This window comes from Suillus discolor, assembly GCF_016758755.1.
Source record: "Suillus discolor strain FC423 chromosome Unknown F5147scaffold_5, whole genome shotgun sequence".
Classification (NCBI taxonomy): Eukaryota; Fungi; Basidiomycota; class Agaricomycetes; order Boletales; family Suillaceae; genus Suillus; species Suillus discolor.
The window spans coordinates 34,442-48,959 of NW_024541252.1; the positions used below are offsets into that span (position 1 = coordinate 34,442).

Here is a 14,518-nt window from a genome sequence, read left to right on the forward strand (position 1 = left end):
ATGCGATCACATATAATAGTATATGACAGTTACATTGAACTTTGTAGATAGTTCCTTTACAAGGTTGAAAATTAATTTGAATTCATGTTGTTGAATCTGCTAGATCATCTTTCCTGGAGACCGACCAACCGACCGTGCTGATGTGTGCCGACCGATGCGCATGGGAGACCTGCTCCACGCCGGCTCACCTGATAGAATGATATGGTGCTCCTCATCGGCCCACACGACTTCATCAGGCGTCCATTCCATTCGGCCAACCTGATGGCGTAGGGGTACTTCATGTCTATTGGCCCATCTGACAGCTTCAGTTCCATTGGCCCACCCAAGCACATCACAAATTCATTTCCATAGGCCCACCCAATGCCATCAGTTCCATCGGCCTACCCAATTACATCGGCCATTCAGTACTCTCGGCCCACCTGAGAGCATCAGCAAATCGTTTCCATGGGCCCAACCGATGGTCTCAATTCCATTGGCCCACCTGATGATATCAGGCATTTATTGTTATCGGCCCACCTGATTTCATCTGGAATTTGTTTCCCTCGGCCCAATCGACGGTCTCAATTCTATCGGCCCACCTGAGAGCATCGGCCTTTCATTCATATCAGCCCACCTGGTTGCATCGGGAATTCGTTTCTATAGGCCCAACCAACGGTTGCGATTCCATCGGCCGACCCAATTCTGTCGGCCGTTCATTGTTATCCGCCCACATGAGAGCATCGGGAAATTGCTTCAATCGGCCCAACTAATGCTATCAGTTCCATCGGCCCACCCAATTATGTCGGGCCATTCATTGTCATCTGCCCACCTGAGAGCATCAGGAATTCGTCTTTATCGGCCAAACCGATGCTATCAGTTCCATCAGCCCACCCGATTGCATCGGCTGTTCATTGTGATCGGCCCACCTGATGGCCTCATACCCAATATTGCCGGACCGATACGCACAAGCAATGTGTTCCATATGGGCCTATTGATATGCACCTGAAATATCTTCTACATCGGCCCACATGATGGCTTCATGCCAACCTTTGGCATCAGCTGACCGGTGCACACAGCAACTATTTGCTACATGGGCCCAGATGACAGTATCACACTGTGCTGCCTTTCTTTCCTGGACACCGGCCGACATGTTAATATTGAGCATCATGATTTATAGGCCCAGCTGTGAAAATCATCTGTTAGTGAGCCGGCCGGCTGAACGTTAGACTTGGGCAGACACATTCAATCGGCCAATATCCGCTAGCCTGTGTGGAACGGTATATTTTCAACCTCAGCTGTCTGTATAACACGGACTATGTGACTGAATGGGCTCCACAATAGACTGGAGTGGGGAGAATGGGGGGCTCATACAGCTCTTCGGTGAGATACTGCAGGTATAGTAGCTCTCGTGCGACAGTGGTCAGCGCAATATACTCTGCCTTGGCAGTTGATAAAGTGATCAAAGGCTGCTTACGCGCGCTCCACGCAATGGGGCCGCCGTTCAACATTACGATGTATCCTGATATAGAATGCTGATGAGGCTGGGACACCCAGTCTCATCTACGAACGCCTCAAGGCCTCCATCTGCAGAGCCAAGGGTTAGTTCAAAGTGGGCTGTGGCTTTTAGGTAGTGCATAACGCGCTTTGCCGCCTCCCAGTGCGCCCTTCCTGGGTTGCAAATAAATTGAGAGAGGGTGGCGACTGCAAAAGAGATGTCGGGCCGTGTACTAGTGGCAGCATACATGAGCGACCCGATGGCGCGTTGGTAAGGGACATCTGCCATGGCCTTCAGTTCGGCGTGAGTGGCAGGGGACTGATCATCCGATAGGGTAGTGCCGGCGTCCATGGGCGTCTGGGCACTTTTGGCATCTGTGAGGTTGAAGTGCTCTAGCACCGTGTCAACGTACGCCTTCTGGGATAGAGTGATGGTGCGTGTAGTTCGGTCACGGGTGACCTTCAGACCCAGAAGCCAATTCAGCTCACCTAGGTCGGAGATTTCGAAGAATTCGGTTAGTTGAGACTTGAAACGCTGGATGTGGGATATATGATTGGAGGTGATGGCCATGTCGTCGACGGACATGGTCACGACAGTATGTTCCTGCAGCGTGCGTTTAAAGTAAACGGCTTGGTCAACCTTTGAGCAAGAGAACCCAATCTTTGAGAAAACACCAGCCAGCTCTTCCGCCCACTCGAAACCTGCTTGCTTCAATCCCGGGAGACTCCTCCTCAACTTCAAAACCTTTCCCTCTTGTCCTCTCCTCAAGTAGCCCGGCGGCGCCTTCATGTAAATCTCTTCCTGGACGTCTGCATATAAATACGCACTTTTGATATCTACTTGGTGGATTTCCCAGTCGCACTGTGCGGCCATAGTTAGAACGGTTCGGATGGTGGTCATGCTACAGGTGGGTGCAAATGTCTCAAAATAATCCACTCCGTATTGCTGACGTTGACCGTTTGCAACGAGGCGTGCCCGGAGTTTAAGCTTCTCGCTGTCCGGTCCGTGTTTGGTGGCGAGGACATAGTGGCACGGAATGATGTTTGCGTCACATCGTAAGTCGGTAACTTCCCAAGTGCCGAGTTTCTCCAATTGGCTGATTTCATAATCAATGGCCTCTTGCCATTCCTCACCATCTGGACCGTTCAGCGCCTGCTGCAATGAGGGTTCTGGCTGCACCGCAGCCATGGCGTACTGGTGAGTAACATACTCTTCATCCCCTGGTACTGACTCTTCCTCTTCCACCTTTTGGATTTCGGCTGCCAGGTTAGCACGCTCCCCCTCATTGAGGGCGCTGTAATAACCTGGCGGCGGGCGTACCCTGGTGGACCTTGGAGCTGCGGGAGGTTCTGGTAGGGGGTTGGGGGTTCTTGAAGGGGTGGATGGCGTCTTTGCTGTTGCCGGTGTTGCTGTTGCTGGTGTTGCTGTTGCTGTTGCTGGTGTCGCCTGGCCGGATATCGTTAGAGTGGGACTGGACTCCCCCTCAGCCACTACATCAGCAGCAACGTCCACGGTGAGAGGTGCGAACATCACATTCCTTTCCACCGAGATCTTACGTTTTCCAGGCCAATATATCCGACATCCCTTGCTCTCCCCATCTATGCCCACAAACACAGCTTCCTCAGCTCTCGCCTCAAGCTTTCCCAACTCCACCTGATGAACAAACACCTTCACGCCGAACTCCTGTGCACGCGAGAGATCTGGTTTAGCCTTGTGAACGAGCTCGTAGGGGGTATGGCCTGGAATGGCTCTAGAAGGTGCGCGGTTTTTCAACCACACAGCATAGTTCACCGCCTCTGCCCACAGATATTTTGGGAGGTTCCAGCCAAGTATCATAGCGCGTGCGAGCGAGACGAGCATGTGATTGAGGCGCTCAGCGACGCCATTCTGTTGAGGAGAATCGTGAATGGTGAGCTCTCGTTCGATCCCTTGTTCCCACAGGTATTTATCAAACTCTGCGGAAAGGTATTCTCCCCCTCGATCTGATCGCACCTTACGGATACGGGCGTTGGGATGCTGTCATACAAGATTCGCCTCGTACTGTTGGAATGCCGTAAGTGCCTCACTTTTAGCCTTCAAGAACCTGACCTTCATTTCATGGGAATAATAATCTGTGAAACTGATATAGTACATCGATCCACCTATGCTGGTGGTCTGGGCTGGTCCCCACAGGTCTGTGTGGACCAAGTCTCCGTACTTTTCGGCTCGTTTCTTCATTTCATCGGGGAAAGACTGACACGTGGCTTTAGCTTTTGTGCAGACTTCGCAAAACTCCAGCGCCGTGTTGGTGTCGATGTGAAGACTGTGTACGAGGCCCTTTTCGGCCATAAGCTTGACGGCTGCCTGGGACACATGGCCCAAGATGTGATGGGCCTCATAGAGGGTGAGTTTCGACTTAGCAACATTTGCTCTTTCTTTTCGACGCTCAAGGACGCTATACAGACCCTCTGTTACAGTAACATGGCATGAGTCCCCTGCCAGCAGACAGCCCTCTGCCACCGCACGGCTATAGACGATACCGGAGTCTCACCAGCTCTATGACGATAGATGATGATAGACAATAAGCGGCAACTGCCGGCTTAGATAAGCGGTCTGGACCGCACGTGACGACACATGACAACATAGGTCTAGAAGACCTATTTATGTTATCAAGATAGAAGGCAAGCCTCGTGCTGCCTCATGTACTGATAGAAGGATGCCTCATGGATCCTATCTACGATAGAAGCCCGCCTCATGGACGCTATCTCTGACTCATGTAGATAAGCAGATTAGAACCCAGCTTTAGGCTGAGCTTAGATACGAAGAGTAGCCTTATAAAAGGTCGAAGATTAACAGTAGACGTTCCTTACTTTAATCTTACTAGGTTTACCCTTGAACTCCTTGTCCCGCTAAAGCTACCTGCTCGACATCGACTCGTACCTTCAGTGACGCCTCTCACTGTCTGTAAACCACTATCATCTCAGCGTAACCCCTCGTTAACCACCACGAGCTACGTTCGAGTACGCAACCTTTGCTTGTCTGTAAAGGCCGACGACTCTCAGCACTCGGTACCACTGTCGTGGTTGTCGCTGTTTAGATCATCCTAGTCGCACACGACCGTTTGTCGTAACAAATAGATACGAATACCTATGAATACGATATGAATAAAATAACACTATCATTAAATATCTCGGGGCGGATTGAGAATATAATATGCATCAGGAAAACCCCAACTTACTTAATCTTGCTTAATCAACTTAGCCACATTTGTTTCCTCTCTCATGCATCATCTACCTAGTAAATTTTGTATTTTTTTAGTGTAACCTGTAACAAAATATGTATGCTAATATGACTGAACAACTTTTTCCCGAATATGTCAAATTTGAATTTCTAGCAAAGTAGGCTAAGTCACTAAGTACAACTTAAGTCTGTTTAAGGCAAGTTTAAGTAAGTTGGGGTTTTCCTGATGTGGTTAGAATAAAATATGCCCTCGAGATTATTTTATTCATATTTGGACAGCACTGATCATGTGTGGTGCAAGTATCCTTGTACATTGTCATGGGAGTTTGGGTAGGGCAGGCCTCGTAGAACGCTGTTAGGCACTAAATTCGGCTTGTGCGGGTGTATTAACGTGGACCTATGACCCAACTTGGCAGAGGGCGCCGATGGCTTGGATAGTCACATCAGGAGGGATACTTTACAACTCGTCGAGCGCGCAATCACTGTTGTGCGGAGACGGCGAAGCGACAGACCGTTGGGACGCTGGGACAGGTGCGGTTTTTGCAGGAGTCGGACGTGATTTTTGGTTGGTATATTCATCAGTGTCTTTGGGTCAACGGCGTGTAACTTACGATTTCTGGTCATAAGATGTACACTCAAATTTGGATCTTTAGCCTTGCTCTGACATTTCGTTCACGTTTTCCTCACAACTGTCGGATGCAGAACTGATCAAAACAAAACGTGATAACATCTGCACAAATTGAATACATAATCTGATGGAATATCAGATGAGAACCTCCATCCCGCCCCATTCCAACGCCCTGAACAAAGTCACATCACCAGCTCTTGCAGGATCAACTCCAACCACATCCACCCACCAAGCAACATCTTTCTCTGCTTGAATTTGTGCGTTATTCCAATTTGCCAAATTCTCCTTACGGATACCTTTGAACAACATGAATACGCGAGTCACGACGTCGGGTTGCGGAGAAATGCGTAAGGAAGCGGCGCATTCGAATGCCGCTTGAGGGACAAATCGGAGGGCAACATATTCGTGCTTGAGGATGGAAGGTAGCCAGTAGCTACCGCGACAGTTTCAGTGCTGTGTTTACGAATTAACAGCATGGATAGCGCATGTGTACGTACATTATGAATGATGTTCTAGCTTCAGTGTGAAGTCCCAAAACCTTGAGTGAGTTGTCGAGGTAAACGGTCACTTTGTCCACTGGAATGACAATTGAATCCGTATCATAGAGACTGCTGGATGATGGATTGAATGTATCCACTGGTTGCAGCTTTGATACTGCTTGTGAATTTGTCCTGCGAAGAGTAAGACAGGTCAAGAGAGTGATTTCTGTATCATCAGGGGACTTACTCCGCCTCCCAGAACAAGTACGAGACATTCAAACCAGAATTGTGTTCAGTCAGACTGCCATCTTGATGGGTGCGGACATTCCATTCTAAACGCCGTCCATGGTCTTCTGTGGTAACAACGGGATAGATAACAGAGAGGCTCCACTCAGGAATGAGGGAGAGCTTAACAGAAACATCGATGTCGGAGGGCGAGTATAGATAAATGACTGGCTTTTTACAAAGCGGACGGCGACGACAAACTTGAATATCGATGAAGTCACCATCCTCGATGTCGTACGATCCAATAGTCCGGTTCGCACACATCGTTACCCGACCAAAAAATGCCAGGATGCGCAGACCTGAAGCAGGAGAATGTCCCAATGTCTGACCAATATCAGCAACAAGCTCGTCCACCTGCATTTCCCTCGAGATTTTAGTAGTCTGAATCTCGCCAGATCGAAAAGCAAGTTTGATTGTGACTTGGCCGTCGCACTCTGGCGCCTGGCCTAATGGATTTGGGTCAGCGTACCATTCGTCATCGTTCCTGTTGTGTGGTCTCAATTTTAGTACTGGAAACACTTGTAGAATATTTGGTGCATACGAGCAGCTGTCCTGTTCGTTAACCTTACTTGGCGCCAATCGATTGTCAAGCGGCAGTGGGACGGGCAAAGTCATTTCCACATGCCGAGTCACCTCAACGGGGTGAATCCAAGGAATAATATCGTCCCATATTTCAGCCGTAATTTCCGCATAGTGGCCATCGCAAACAGCGAGTCGATTGGTCTGCAACATAACCTCATTTCTCGGAATGCTTGGGAATTTTCTGCAGGCGGCGTCAAGCATGGACTCATGATATCTATGAGCCATTAAAGGTTTAACTAGTTGTTCCACTCACATTATACGACATTTGCCGTTTAACCATGACCCGTTTTAGACCGTGTTTCAGAACAAGTTGCGGACATTGCCTCTCTTTTGCCTGAGTCTCACTAGTAGAAGAAGACATTCAGAGGTACAAATTTTGAGGCTTTCAAGTAGAGGGTGATCACTGACGACGTCGTCTATAATCAGGCTTGGTATGCTGGCACTGGATCCCTTAATATTAGTAGCAAGCGGTCTCTATTGCCACGTCATGCTATGTTCTGTTATGTTGCTGGCAGTTGTGCGGTTATCGCTGCTGCTCGAGCTCTTTGGTTGGTCTTGTGTGGCGTATGATACTAAGTGCATGATCAGGTAACAAATGAGAAAGTACTACTAGGGGTCGACGTGGACCTACTATTATTTATTGTTTGTAGCGACCAAATTTGTAATTGTTAATCATGAAACTGCGTCGAGTCTCAATCTACCATTTCCTCTCAATGAACTTTACATGTTCTCTGTCTGATCAGCAATTTCTGATAAGAACTCAAAAGCCCATAACTTAGTCCATGATCCTCACATATTCCCAACGCTGTTTGCGAGTGCGCCAGACTTCAAAGAAAGCAGAACATCCGACATGTAGACGATGGTGAGTGCCGAGTGTTTATCTTGCTTAAACATCGAATTGACTGATCGTTGGTTGTTATTCTGGTTCATGCAGCACTGAGTACGCACCCAGTGATACCCTGCATTACGAGAGACTTCGCAGAATGCCTGCATTTTCACAACAGTTCTGACTGGGTCTAAATCATACACAACCTTGTCCTGAATATCATGTAGCAGCAGCTTCTGGCTCTCCCACGTATGCACCAACATAATATAGCTGAAAAAGTTCGTGACCAATAACATTCGTGCGGAGGGGAGCATGGATCATTAATAAATGCAAAAGCTCTTTGTACTCTATGCTTTCTATGAAGGTGTTGATGTGCCTCTCGGTTGCACAAACGCCCAGTGGAGAAGGAGCGTTTCCAGTTGAGCCGTCGATGACTCGTCGAATGTGCCTCGCGCATGGCCTCGCACAGACCATGTAATGTAAGTTGATGGATTGGTTCGAAGTATCGGGGTAACTGGGCTTTCGTTTTCTGTATTCTTTCTTCGGCATGTTGAATTTGAACCGGATCTAACGGCGTAGTTTGAACCCATGTGATCTGACAATGACCCTCCTCTACTAACGTGGGAGTCGAGGAAGCACCAATCACAACTCGCGATAAGAATAAAAAGACTGTTAATTTTAGGATTGCTCTAATCATGATCGATCTGATCCCTTCAGTTGATAGCCTTGCCGTTCTTGCCGTCCTGTATGTTTTCTTTGTTGTCATTACTGTCAGGCGATTCATTGGGAACAGACAACATAAACCTCTTCTTCCTCCTGGTCCAGTGCCGCTTCCAATCTTGGGGAATGTTTTATCTATTGACACAAAGCAACCTTGGTTAACCTATACTGAATGGCATGCTACCTATGGTATGTGGGCAAAAAGTTTAGCGCTGATATGATGCTCATGTACTATCAGGAGACTTGTTTTTCGTGCGAATCCTAGACCAAAAAGTGGTTGTGATCAATTCTCAGCGTGTTGCACGAGCCTTGTTGCACAACCGTTCCCGAATCTACTCCGATCGACCCTATTTAGCCACAGTTGAACCGTGTGTTTCCTTGGTCTTTTTTGTTGAATCGATCTGAGATCTCTACATAGATTTGGCTGGATGTTCAACTTTTTATTCGCAGGTTATAATGATGCATGGCGTCTTAGTCGACGACTCTTCCACCAAACCTTCCATGCCGAATCTGCACTCAAGTTCCGCCCAATGCAGATCAGGCGGGCTCATGAGATGATCGTCAACCTAATTTCTGATTCTCGACATTATGATTCTCACTTTGCAACGTCAGCTAATGTATTTTCTCGAATATCGAGCGATTATTAACCTCTTCATAGATTCTCGTCCTCTGTTGTGATATCAGCTGTATATGGCTACGAGTCCAGTGCTCAAGATGATCCTTTGGTTGGACTCTTCGCACATTCAATGCAACTTGGCATTCCCTGGTTGACTCCAGAGAGGGCAATCATGATCAAAACTTTCCCCTTCTGTGAGCTCAGCACCTCTGACGAGGAATCATTGATATTTTATGCATTTTGTAGTACTGAAGTTGCCTGACTGGTGCCCAGGATCCTCGATCAAATGTGATGCTCGGATTTCGACCAACAGCATCAATGAAATGGTGGATGTGCCGTTTCAATATGTGCAGCGTCGTATGGTGACGTCTATTTATTTCTTGCTGGTAGTCTGACCTAATTCCATTCCCGCCAAGGCTGACAACTCACTCCTGGACACACCTTCAATGGTGGCCGAAAATTTGCAAAGGGTAGAGAAGCAAGACAAGGCGTTCAAATCAATGTTTGAGACCGCCTTGAAAAACACAGCTGCCACTGCTGTTGGAGGTGAACAGCTTTTTTTGAGATGGTAGCAACGCTCACGATATACACATTATGTAGGTGGATATGAGACTGTAAGACGTCAGACGTATTTTGCTGCTACTTGACCTTTCCACAGACCACCGGGATGTTGATGGTCTTTGTTCTTGCAATGGTGCTATATCCAGATGTCCAGAAACGCGCACAAGCGGAGATCGACTCGGTCATTGGAAGAGATCGTTTGCCTGCGTTTGAGGACAAGAAATCACTACCCTATGTCGATGCAGTTGTGCGGGAGACTTACCAGTGGATGCCCATTGCACCACTTGGTGATGCTCGTCTTTAAGTGATCTTGCATTTGTTGAAGACTACCCGATAGGAATCCCACATGCTACCTCGAGTGAAGATACATATGATGGTTACTACATCCCAAAAGGTCTGTTATTCAATGAACAGATGATCAATGGGCTAAATGCCGTACATCAGGAGCGATCGTCATGTGCAACTTATGGTTAGATACATCCTACTCAACTTTCAACGAAATATCAAAAAACCTAATTTTAGGGCCATTTCACACGATGAAAAGCGGTATCCCGATGCATGTCATTTTATTCCAGAGAGATTCATCGACATTAACGGCGCGCTGACGGACGATGACCCTGTGCAATATATTTTTGGCTTAGGCCGACGTATATGCCCAGGTGGGTCGATTTTTCTTAATGACATTAACATATGATGAACCAAGGTGTTGTTTGATCAGGCAGATACATTGCTGACGCCTCTATGTGGTCTGCCATTGTGACAATGTTGTCCACGGTAGATATTTCTTCCGCCAAAGATGATCAGGGCAAAGCAGTCGATTTCACCCCCAAGTTCGCAACGGGAATCACTTAGTATTTCATTTCCTATTATTCTATCCTCTCGTCGCTGATATTCTTTAGTCACCCTAAGACTTTCCCTTGCAGTATTTCAGCTCGTCCTCATGTTCAACTGGCGGAACTTTTGGATATGTTGCAAACCACCACGTAGTATATAGATATATGTAGGGTTTGAAAAGAAGAAACGATTGTGTATTTTAATCCGGGGATGCTGAAATCAATGACTGTCACGTTCGAGCTTAGCCTGATTGCATCTCAAAAAGAGGGCCACTGCGTTACTTGAAGAATCGTACGAACGGTTAGCAAGTCTTTGGTACACGAGAGGTCAAGTTCCCGGCTGATAATTCACACTTCATGGACTCACAGAAAGGAGTGAACGTTTCCGAGTGCATAAGTTCACCTGCACATTTGTCGGATGCAGAACTAATCAAGGCAAAGTGCGATAACACATACACAAATTGAATATATAATCTGATAGAATATCAAACGACAACCTCCATCCCACCCCATTCCAACACCCTGAACAAAGTCACATCACCAGCTCTTGCAGGATCAACTCCAACCACATCCACCCACCAAGCAACGTCTTTCTCTGCTTGAATTTGTGCATTGGTCCAATTTGCCAAGTCCTCCTTACGGATACCTTTGAACAACATGAATACGCGAGTCACGACGTCGGGTTGCGGAGAAATGCGTAAGGAAGCGGCGCGTTCGAATGCCGCTTGAGGGACAAATCGGAGGGCAACGTATTCGTGCTTGAGGATGGATGGTAGCCAGTAGCTACCACGACAGTTTCAGTGTTGTGTTTACGAATTGACAGCCTAGATAGCGCATATGTACGCACGTTATGAATGATGTTCTAGCTTCGGTGTGAAGTCCCAAAACTTTGAGTGAGTTGTCGAGGTAAACGGTCACTTTGTCCACCGGAGTGACAATTGAATCCGTATTATCAAGACTGCTGGATGCTGGATTGAATGTATCCACTAGTTGCGGCTTGGATGCTGCTTGTGAATTTGTCCTACGAAGAGTAAGACAAGTCAGGAGAGTGATTTCTGTATGATCAAGGACAGCCTGGATAGCGCATATATACGCACGTTATGAATGATGTTCTAGCTTCTGTGTGAAGTCCCAAAGCCTTGAGTGAGTTATCGAGGTAAGCGGTGAAGGTACAACAATTCAGATGGTGAGTCTGAACAATGTTGGGTCTTGCAGAACCTAGCTGCTATTCGACCCTAAAGGGTTTCTGGACCAGGCTCAAGGCTCAGAGAAGAGGAAATATGATAGAAACTTGCTGAATACTCAGACTCATAGTAGAACTGGTGAAAAGGTAACTTGATTATGTAAGCTACAAAAGTGCAAACATAACACTAAGGTAAAAACAGTCTCTGCAAGCCCAGCCAGAAATGAATCCCTACAGCGGTCACTTTGTCCACTGGAGTGACAATTGAATCCGTATTATCGAGACTGCTGGATGCTGGATTGAATGTATCCACTGGTTGCGGCTTGGATGCTGCTTGTGAATTTGTCCTGCGAAGAGTAAGACAGGTCAGGAGAGTGATTTCTGTATCATCAAGGGACTTACTCCGCCTCCCAGAACAAGTACGAGACATTCAAACCAGAATCGCGTTCAGTCAGACTGCCATCTTGATGGGTGCGGACATTCCATTCTAAACGCCGTCCATGGTCTTCTGTGGTAATAACGGGATAGATGACAGAGAGTCTCCACTCAGGAATGAGGGACAGCTTAACAGAAACATCGATGTCGGAGGGCGAGTATAGATAAATGACTGGCTTTTTGGCAAGCGCACATTTATTAACTCGCATAGTGACGGAGTCGCCATCCTCGATATTGTACGATCCGATACTCCGGTTCACATGCATCTCTGGCACCTGCTCTGACAGGGTTGGGACGATGTCCCAAACTTCGTCGACATTCCTGCTATGTGGTCTCAACTTCAGTACTGAAAACACTTGTAGAATATTTGGGGTGCGTACGAGCTATCCTGTTCGTTAACCTGACCTGGTGTCGATTGATTATCAGGCAATGAAATGGCCAGATCATCAAGCGGCAGTGGGACGGGCAATGTCATTTCTACACGCCGAGTCACCTCAACGACGTGAAGCAAGTCGACGATATCGTCCCATACTTCAGCCGTGATTTCCACATAGTGGCCATCGCAAACATCGAGTCGATTGGTCTGAAATGTGAGTATGTCTCTCGAAATGCTTGGGAAATTTCTGCAGGCGGAGTTAAACATGTGCTTGCAAGTTATGGTATCTGTGAGCCATTAGAGATCTTAATAGTCGTTTCACTCACATTGTACAACTTTTGCCGTTTAACAAGGACCCGTTTTGGACCATATTTCAGAACAATACATCGCAAAATTGATATCTCTTTGGACTGAGTAGAATCAGACATTCAGAGCCTAGAGGTACGAATAGGTTTTGAGGTAGAGGGTGACCACTGACGACAACTATGGCATGCTGGCACATTCGATCCCCTTTTAACAACAGGCGACTTGGTGGCAGTAATGCATCGGGCCTAACTCGGAAAGCCTTGACGTGTTTGGAGAGAAAAACAGTGGCTATTGCATGCACCACGTCATGCTATGTTGCTGCGCTGTTGGTCTTCTGTGGCGCATCTCTCTCTTTAGCGATGCATATACGTGTCTGAGTACTAGTGGGGGATAAGCTGGTTGCATTCCGTGCCGAAGGCCGCATTGCGGGTTGAGTCATCATCATTCATGAATGGAACTACTTTTAAGAATTCATTAATGTCTTGACTGCTGCTAAGTGCGAGTTCGATCGGTAGCATGTTATAGACCACAGTGAGAACTTACTGAGTTAACTGTTTTGTTGAGCCTAATCACGTTCGTGATTGAGCACCGGGCTCGTCTCAAAGGTCCTTCTCGTGGACAATACTCTAGGCTCTTTTTCAGGCTAAAGCTGACAACTTGCTTACTTACCAGCGACTTCGGATACCCACAAAGATCTCTTGCACATTCTCGGTTTTCGTAGCACCTACATACGTTGTCCGTCTTGCGAGTAACAATTAAGTCCTGTAAGTAGACTGTCTCATGTGTAATGGCCTGTGTGCTTCTGATAAGGGTTCAAGTAAAAGAAGATGGGCCCCTGGACTCACCAACAAACTTTTCCATTGTCGGATACCTCGTCTGATTCCAAGATCCTGGAAGACTTCTCTCGTATACACGATCTGCCATAGTTGAACCTCCGAGCACGGACCATGTCTTCCTCCACCAATAAGACACCAGAGATAACGCCATGCCAGACGATGCGAGGTCATACCGGCTGGGTAAACGGCATTGTGCACTTGCCTGGCAGACAACATATCATAACATGTTCGTCGGACGGCTCATTCCGCGGCCGACTATGGGGCCTAGAAAAGGGCGTACAGGCAAGGACTGGTGGGATGAAGAAAATTATGCAGTGTGGTCCATGGCATTGTCTCGAAACGGCAAGATAATTGCAAGTGGAGGCGATGGCAAGAAAGTGAGGTTGTGGGATATTGAGACGAGGAGGGTCACTGTCAATTGGATAGGACATATGGAGCGCAGATGGTAGGATCTGGGGTGGGACAGCAAGAGTCTGGGATGTCGACAGCGGCAAAACTGTCCTGACAATTGAAACAAGGAAAAGATGTGTATACGGTGATGTTTTTGCCTGACTCTTCAAAACTTGCGGCGGGCGGAGACACTGGTGATACGTAGCAGATGTGAAAACGGGAAAGCTTCTCAACACAGCTGGATTTTCGGCTTGGCCTGGACTGGTCAACTGCAAACGGGGAGAAGTGGTCACTGAAATTTACTGAAGTGCGTCAAATTTCCACTTCTTCCGAGTCAGTTCACTTCAAGGCAAAACTACTGGCAGAGCTGTCAAGAACCAGAAAATTCGGAATTGCCTCTGATGCAATTGTGCTCACAAAGAACCGGCAGTTTGATTCGCCCCAAAACAGTGCCTGGGCACTTAACATTATGCCGGACCCGTTACTCAAATGATAGTGTCCTCGAACAATCCTCGAAGTTTTTCATTCGGTTCCTGCCCCCATCTTTCTCACTGCATAGCCCTCTATATAGCTATTAGCTAGGTATATTTATAGCATGTTCTCAAAATGCGGGAAGACACAGTGATACTATGTAGATTGCGGTGGCATACAGAGGCAACACAATAGCGATGGGTACTACAGTCTACGAGCGTGCAGAATAGTCCTGCAGCATGTACAATCGTTAATGCGATAGTGCGCAATCCAAGTAGAGTGCATAACTAGTGAATAC

At 47.3% G+C, this 14,518-nt stretch overlaps 4 protein-coding genes across 4 annotated transcripts; 1 reads left to right on the forward strand and 3 right to left on the reverse strand.

Annotated features, from left to right (window-relative positions):
• Positions 1 to 5,404: 5,404 nt before the first annotated feature.
• On the reverse strand, positions 5,405 to 7,028 carry F5147DRAFT_810999 (uncharacterized protein; the record flags this gene model as incomplete). The annotated part of the gene is made up of 5 exons (XM_041443446.1): positions 5,405 to 5,754; positions 5,819 to 5,992; positions 6,048 to 6,569; positions 6,627 to 6,871; positions 6,921 to 7,028. 5 exons carry the CDS (start codon positions 7,026 to 7,028, stop codon positions 5,457 to 5,459), a joined length of 1,347 nt encoding a protein of 448 aa, XP_041297885.1. The 3' UTR covers positions 5,405 to 5,456.
• Positions 7,029 to 7,385: 357 nt separating this feature from the next.
• F5147DRAFT_670650 (uncharacterized protein) lies at positions 7,386 to 7,766 on the reverse strand. Its single transcript, XM_041435547.1, has 2 exons — positions 7,602 to 7,766; positions 7,386 to 7,529 (listed from the first exon to the last, which is right to left on the reverse strand). The coding sequence occupies exons 1-2, from the start codon at positions 7,754 to 7,756 to the stop codon at positions 7,457 to 7,459; spliced, it is 228 nt and encodes a 75-aa protein (XP_041297886.1). The 5' UTR covers positions 7,757 to 7,766; the 3' UTR covers positions 7,386 to 7,456.
• Positions 7,767 to 8,188: 422 nt separating this feature from the next.
• On the forward strand, positions 8,189 to 10,242 carry F5147DRAFT_648615 (cytochrome P450; the record flags this gene model as incomplete). Its single annotated transcript, XM_041433294.1, has 12 exons — positions 8,189 to 8,402; positions 8,452 to 8,581; positions 8,632 to 8,820; positions 8,872 to 9,023; positions 9,076 to 9,191; positions 9,246 to 9,375; positions 9,430 to 9,443; positions 9,488 to 9,677; positions 9,716 to 9,784; positions 9,805 to 9,859; positions 9,913 to 10,049; positions 10,109 to 10,242. The coding sequence occupies 12 exons, from the start codon at positions 8,189 to 8,191 to the stop codon at positions 10,240 to 10,242; spliced, it is 1,530 nt and encodes a 509-aa protein (XP_041297887.1).
• A 367-nt stretch (positions 10,243 to 10,609) lies between these two features.
• F5147DRAFT_811009 (uncharacterized protein) lies at positions 10,610 to 12,645 on the reverse strand (the record flags this gene model as incomplete). The annotated part of the gene is made up of 6 exons (XM_041443447.1): positions 10,610 to 11,006; positions 11,071 to 11,297; positions 11,642 to 11,753; positions 11,809 to 12,162; positions 12,222 to 12,487; positions 12,544 to 12,645. 6 exons carry the CDS (start codon positions 12,643 to 12,645, stop codon positions 10,709 to 10,711), a joined length of 1,359 nt encoding a protein of 452 aa, XP_041297888.1. The 3' UTR covers positions 10,610 to 10,708.
• Positions 12,646 to 14,518: the final 1,873 nt, after the last annotated feature.

What these genes read in the sequence shown, in the direction of transcription:
- F5147DRAFT_670650 (XM_041435547.1), bottom strand. Translation starts at nt 7,756, where the DNA reads ATGTTGGTGCATACGTGGGAGAGCCAGAAGCTGCTGCTACATGATATT. An exon ending in CACTGGGTGCGTACTCAGTG is followed by an intron (nt 7,530 to 7,601) that starts CTGCATGAACCA and finishes CTCGGCACTCAC; the next exon opens with CATCGTCTACATGTCGGATG.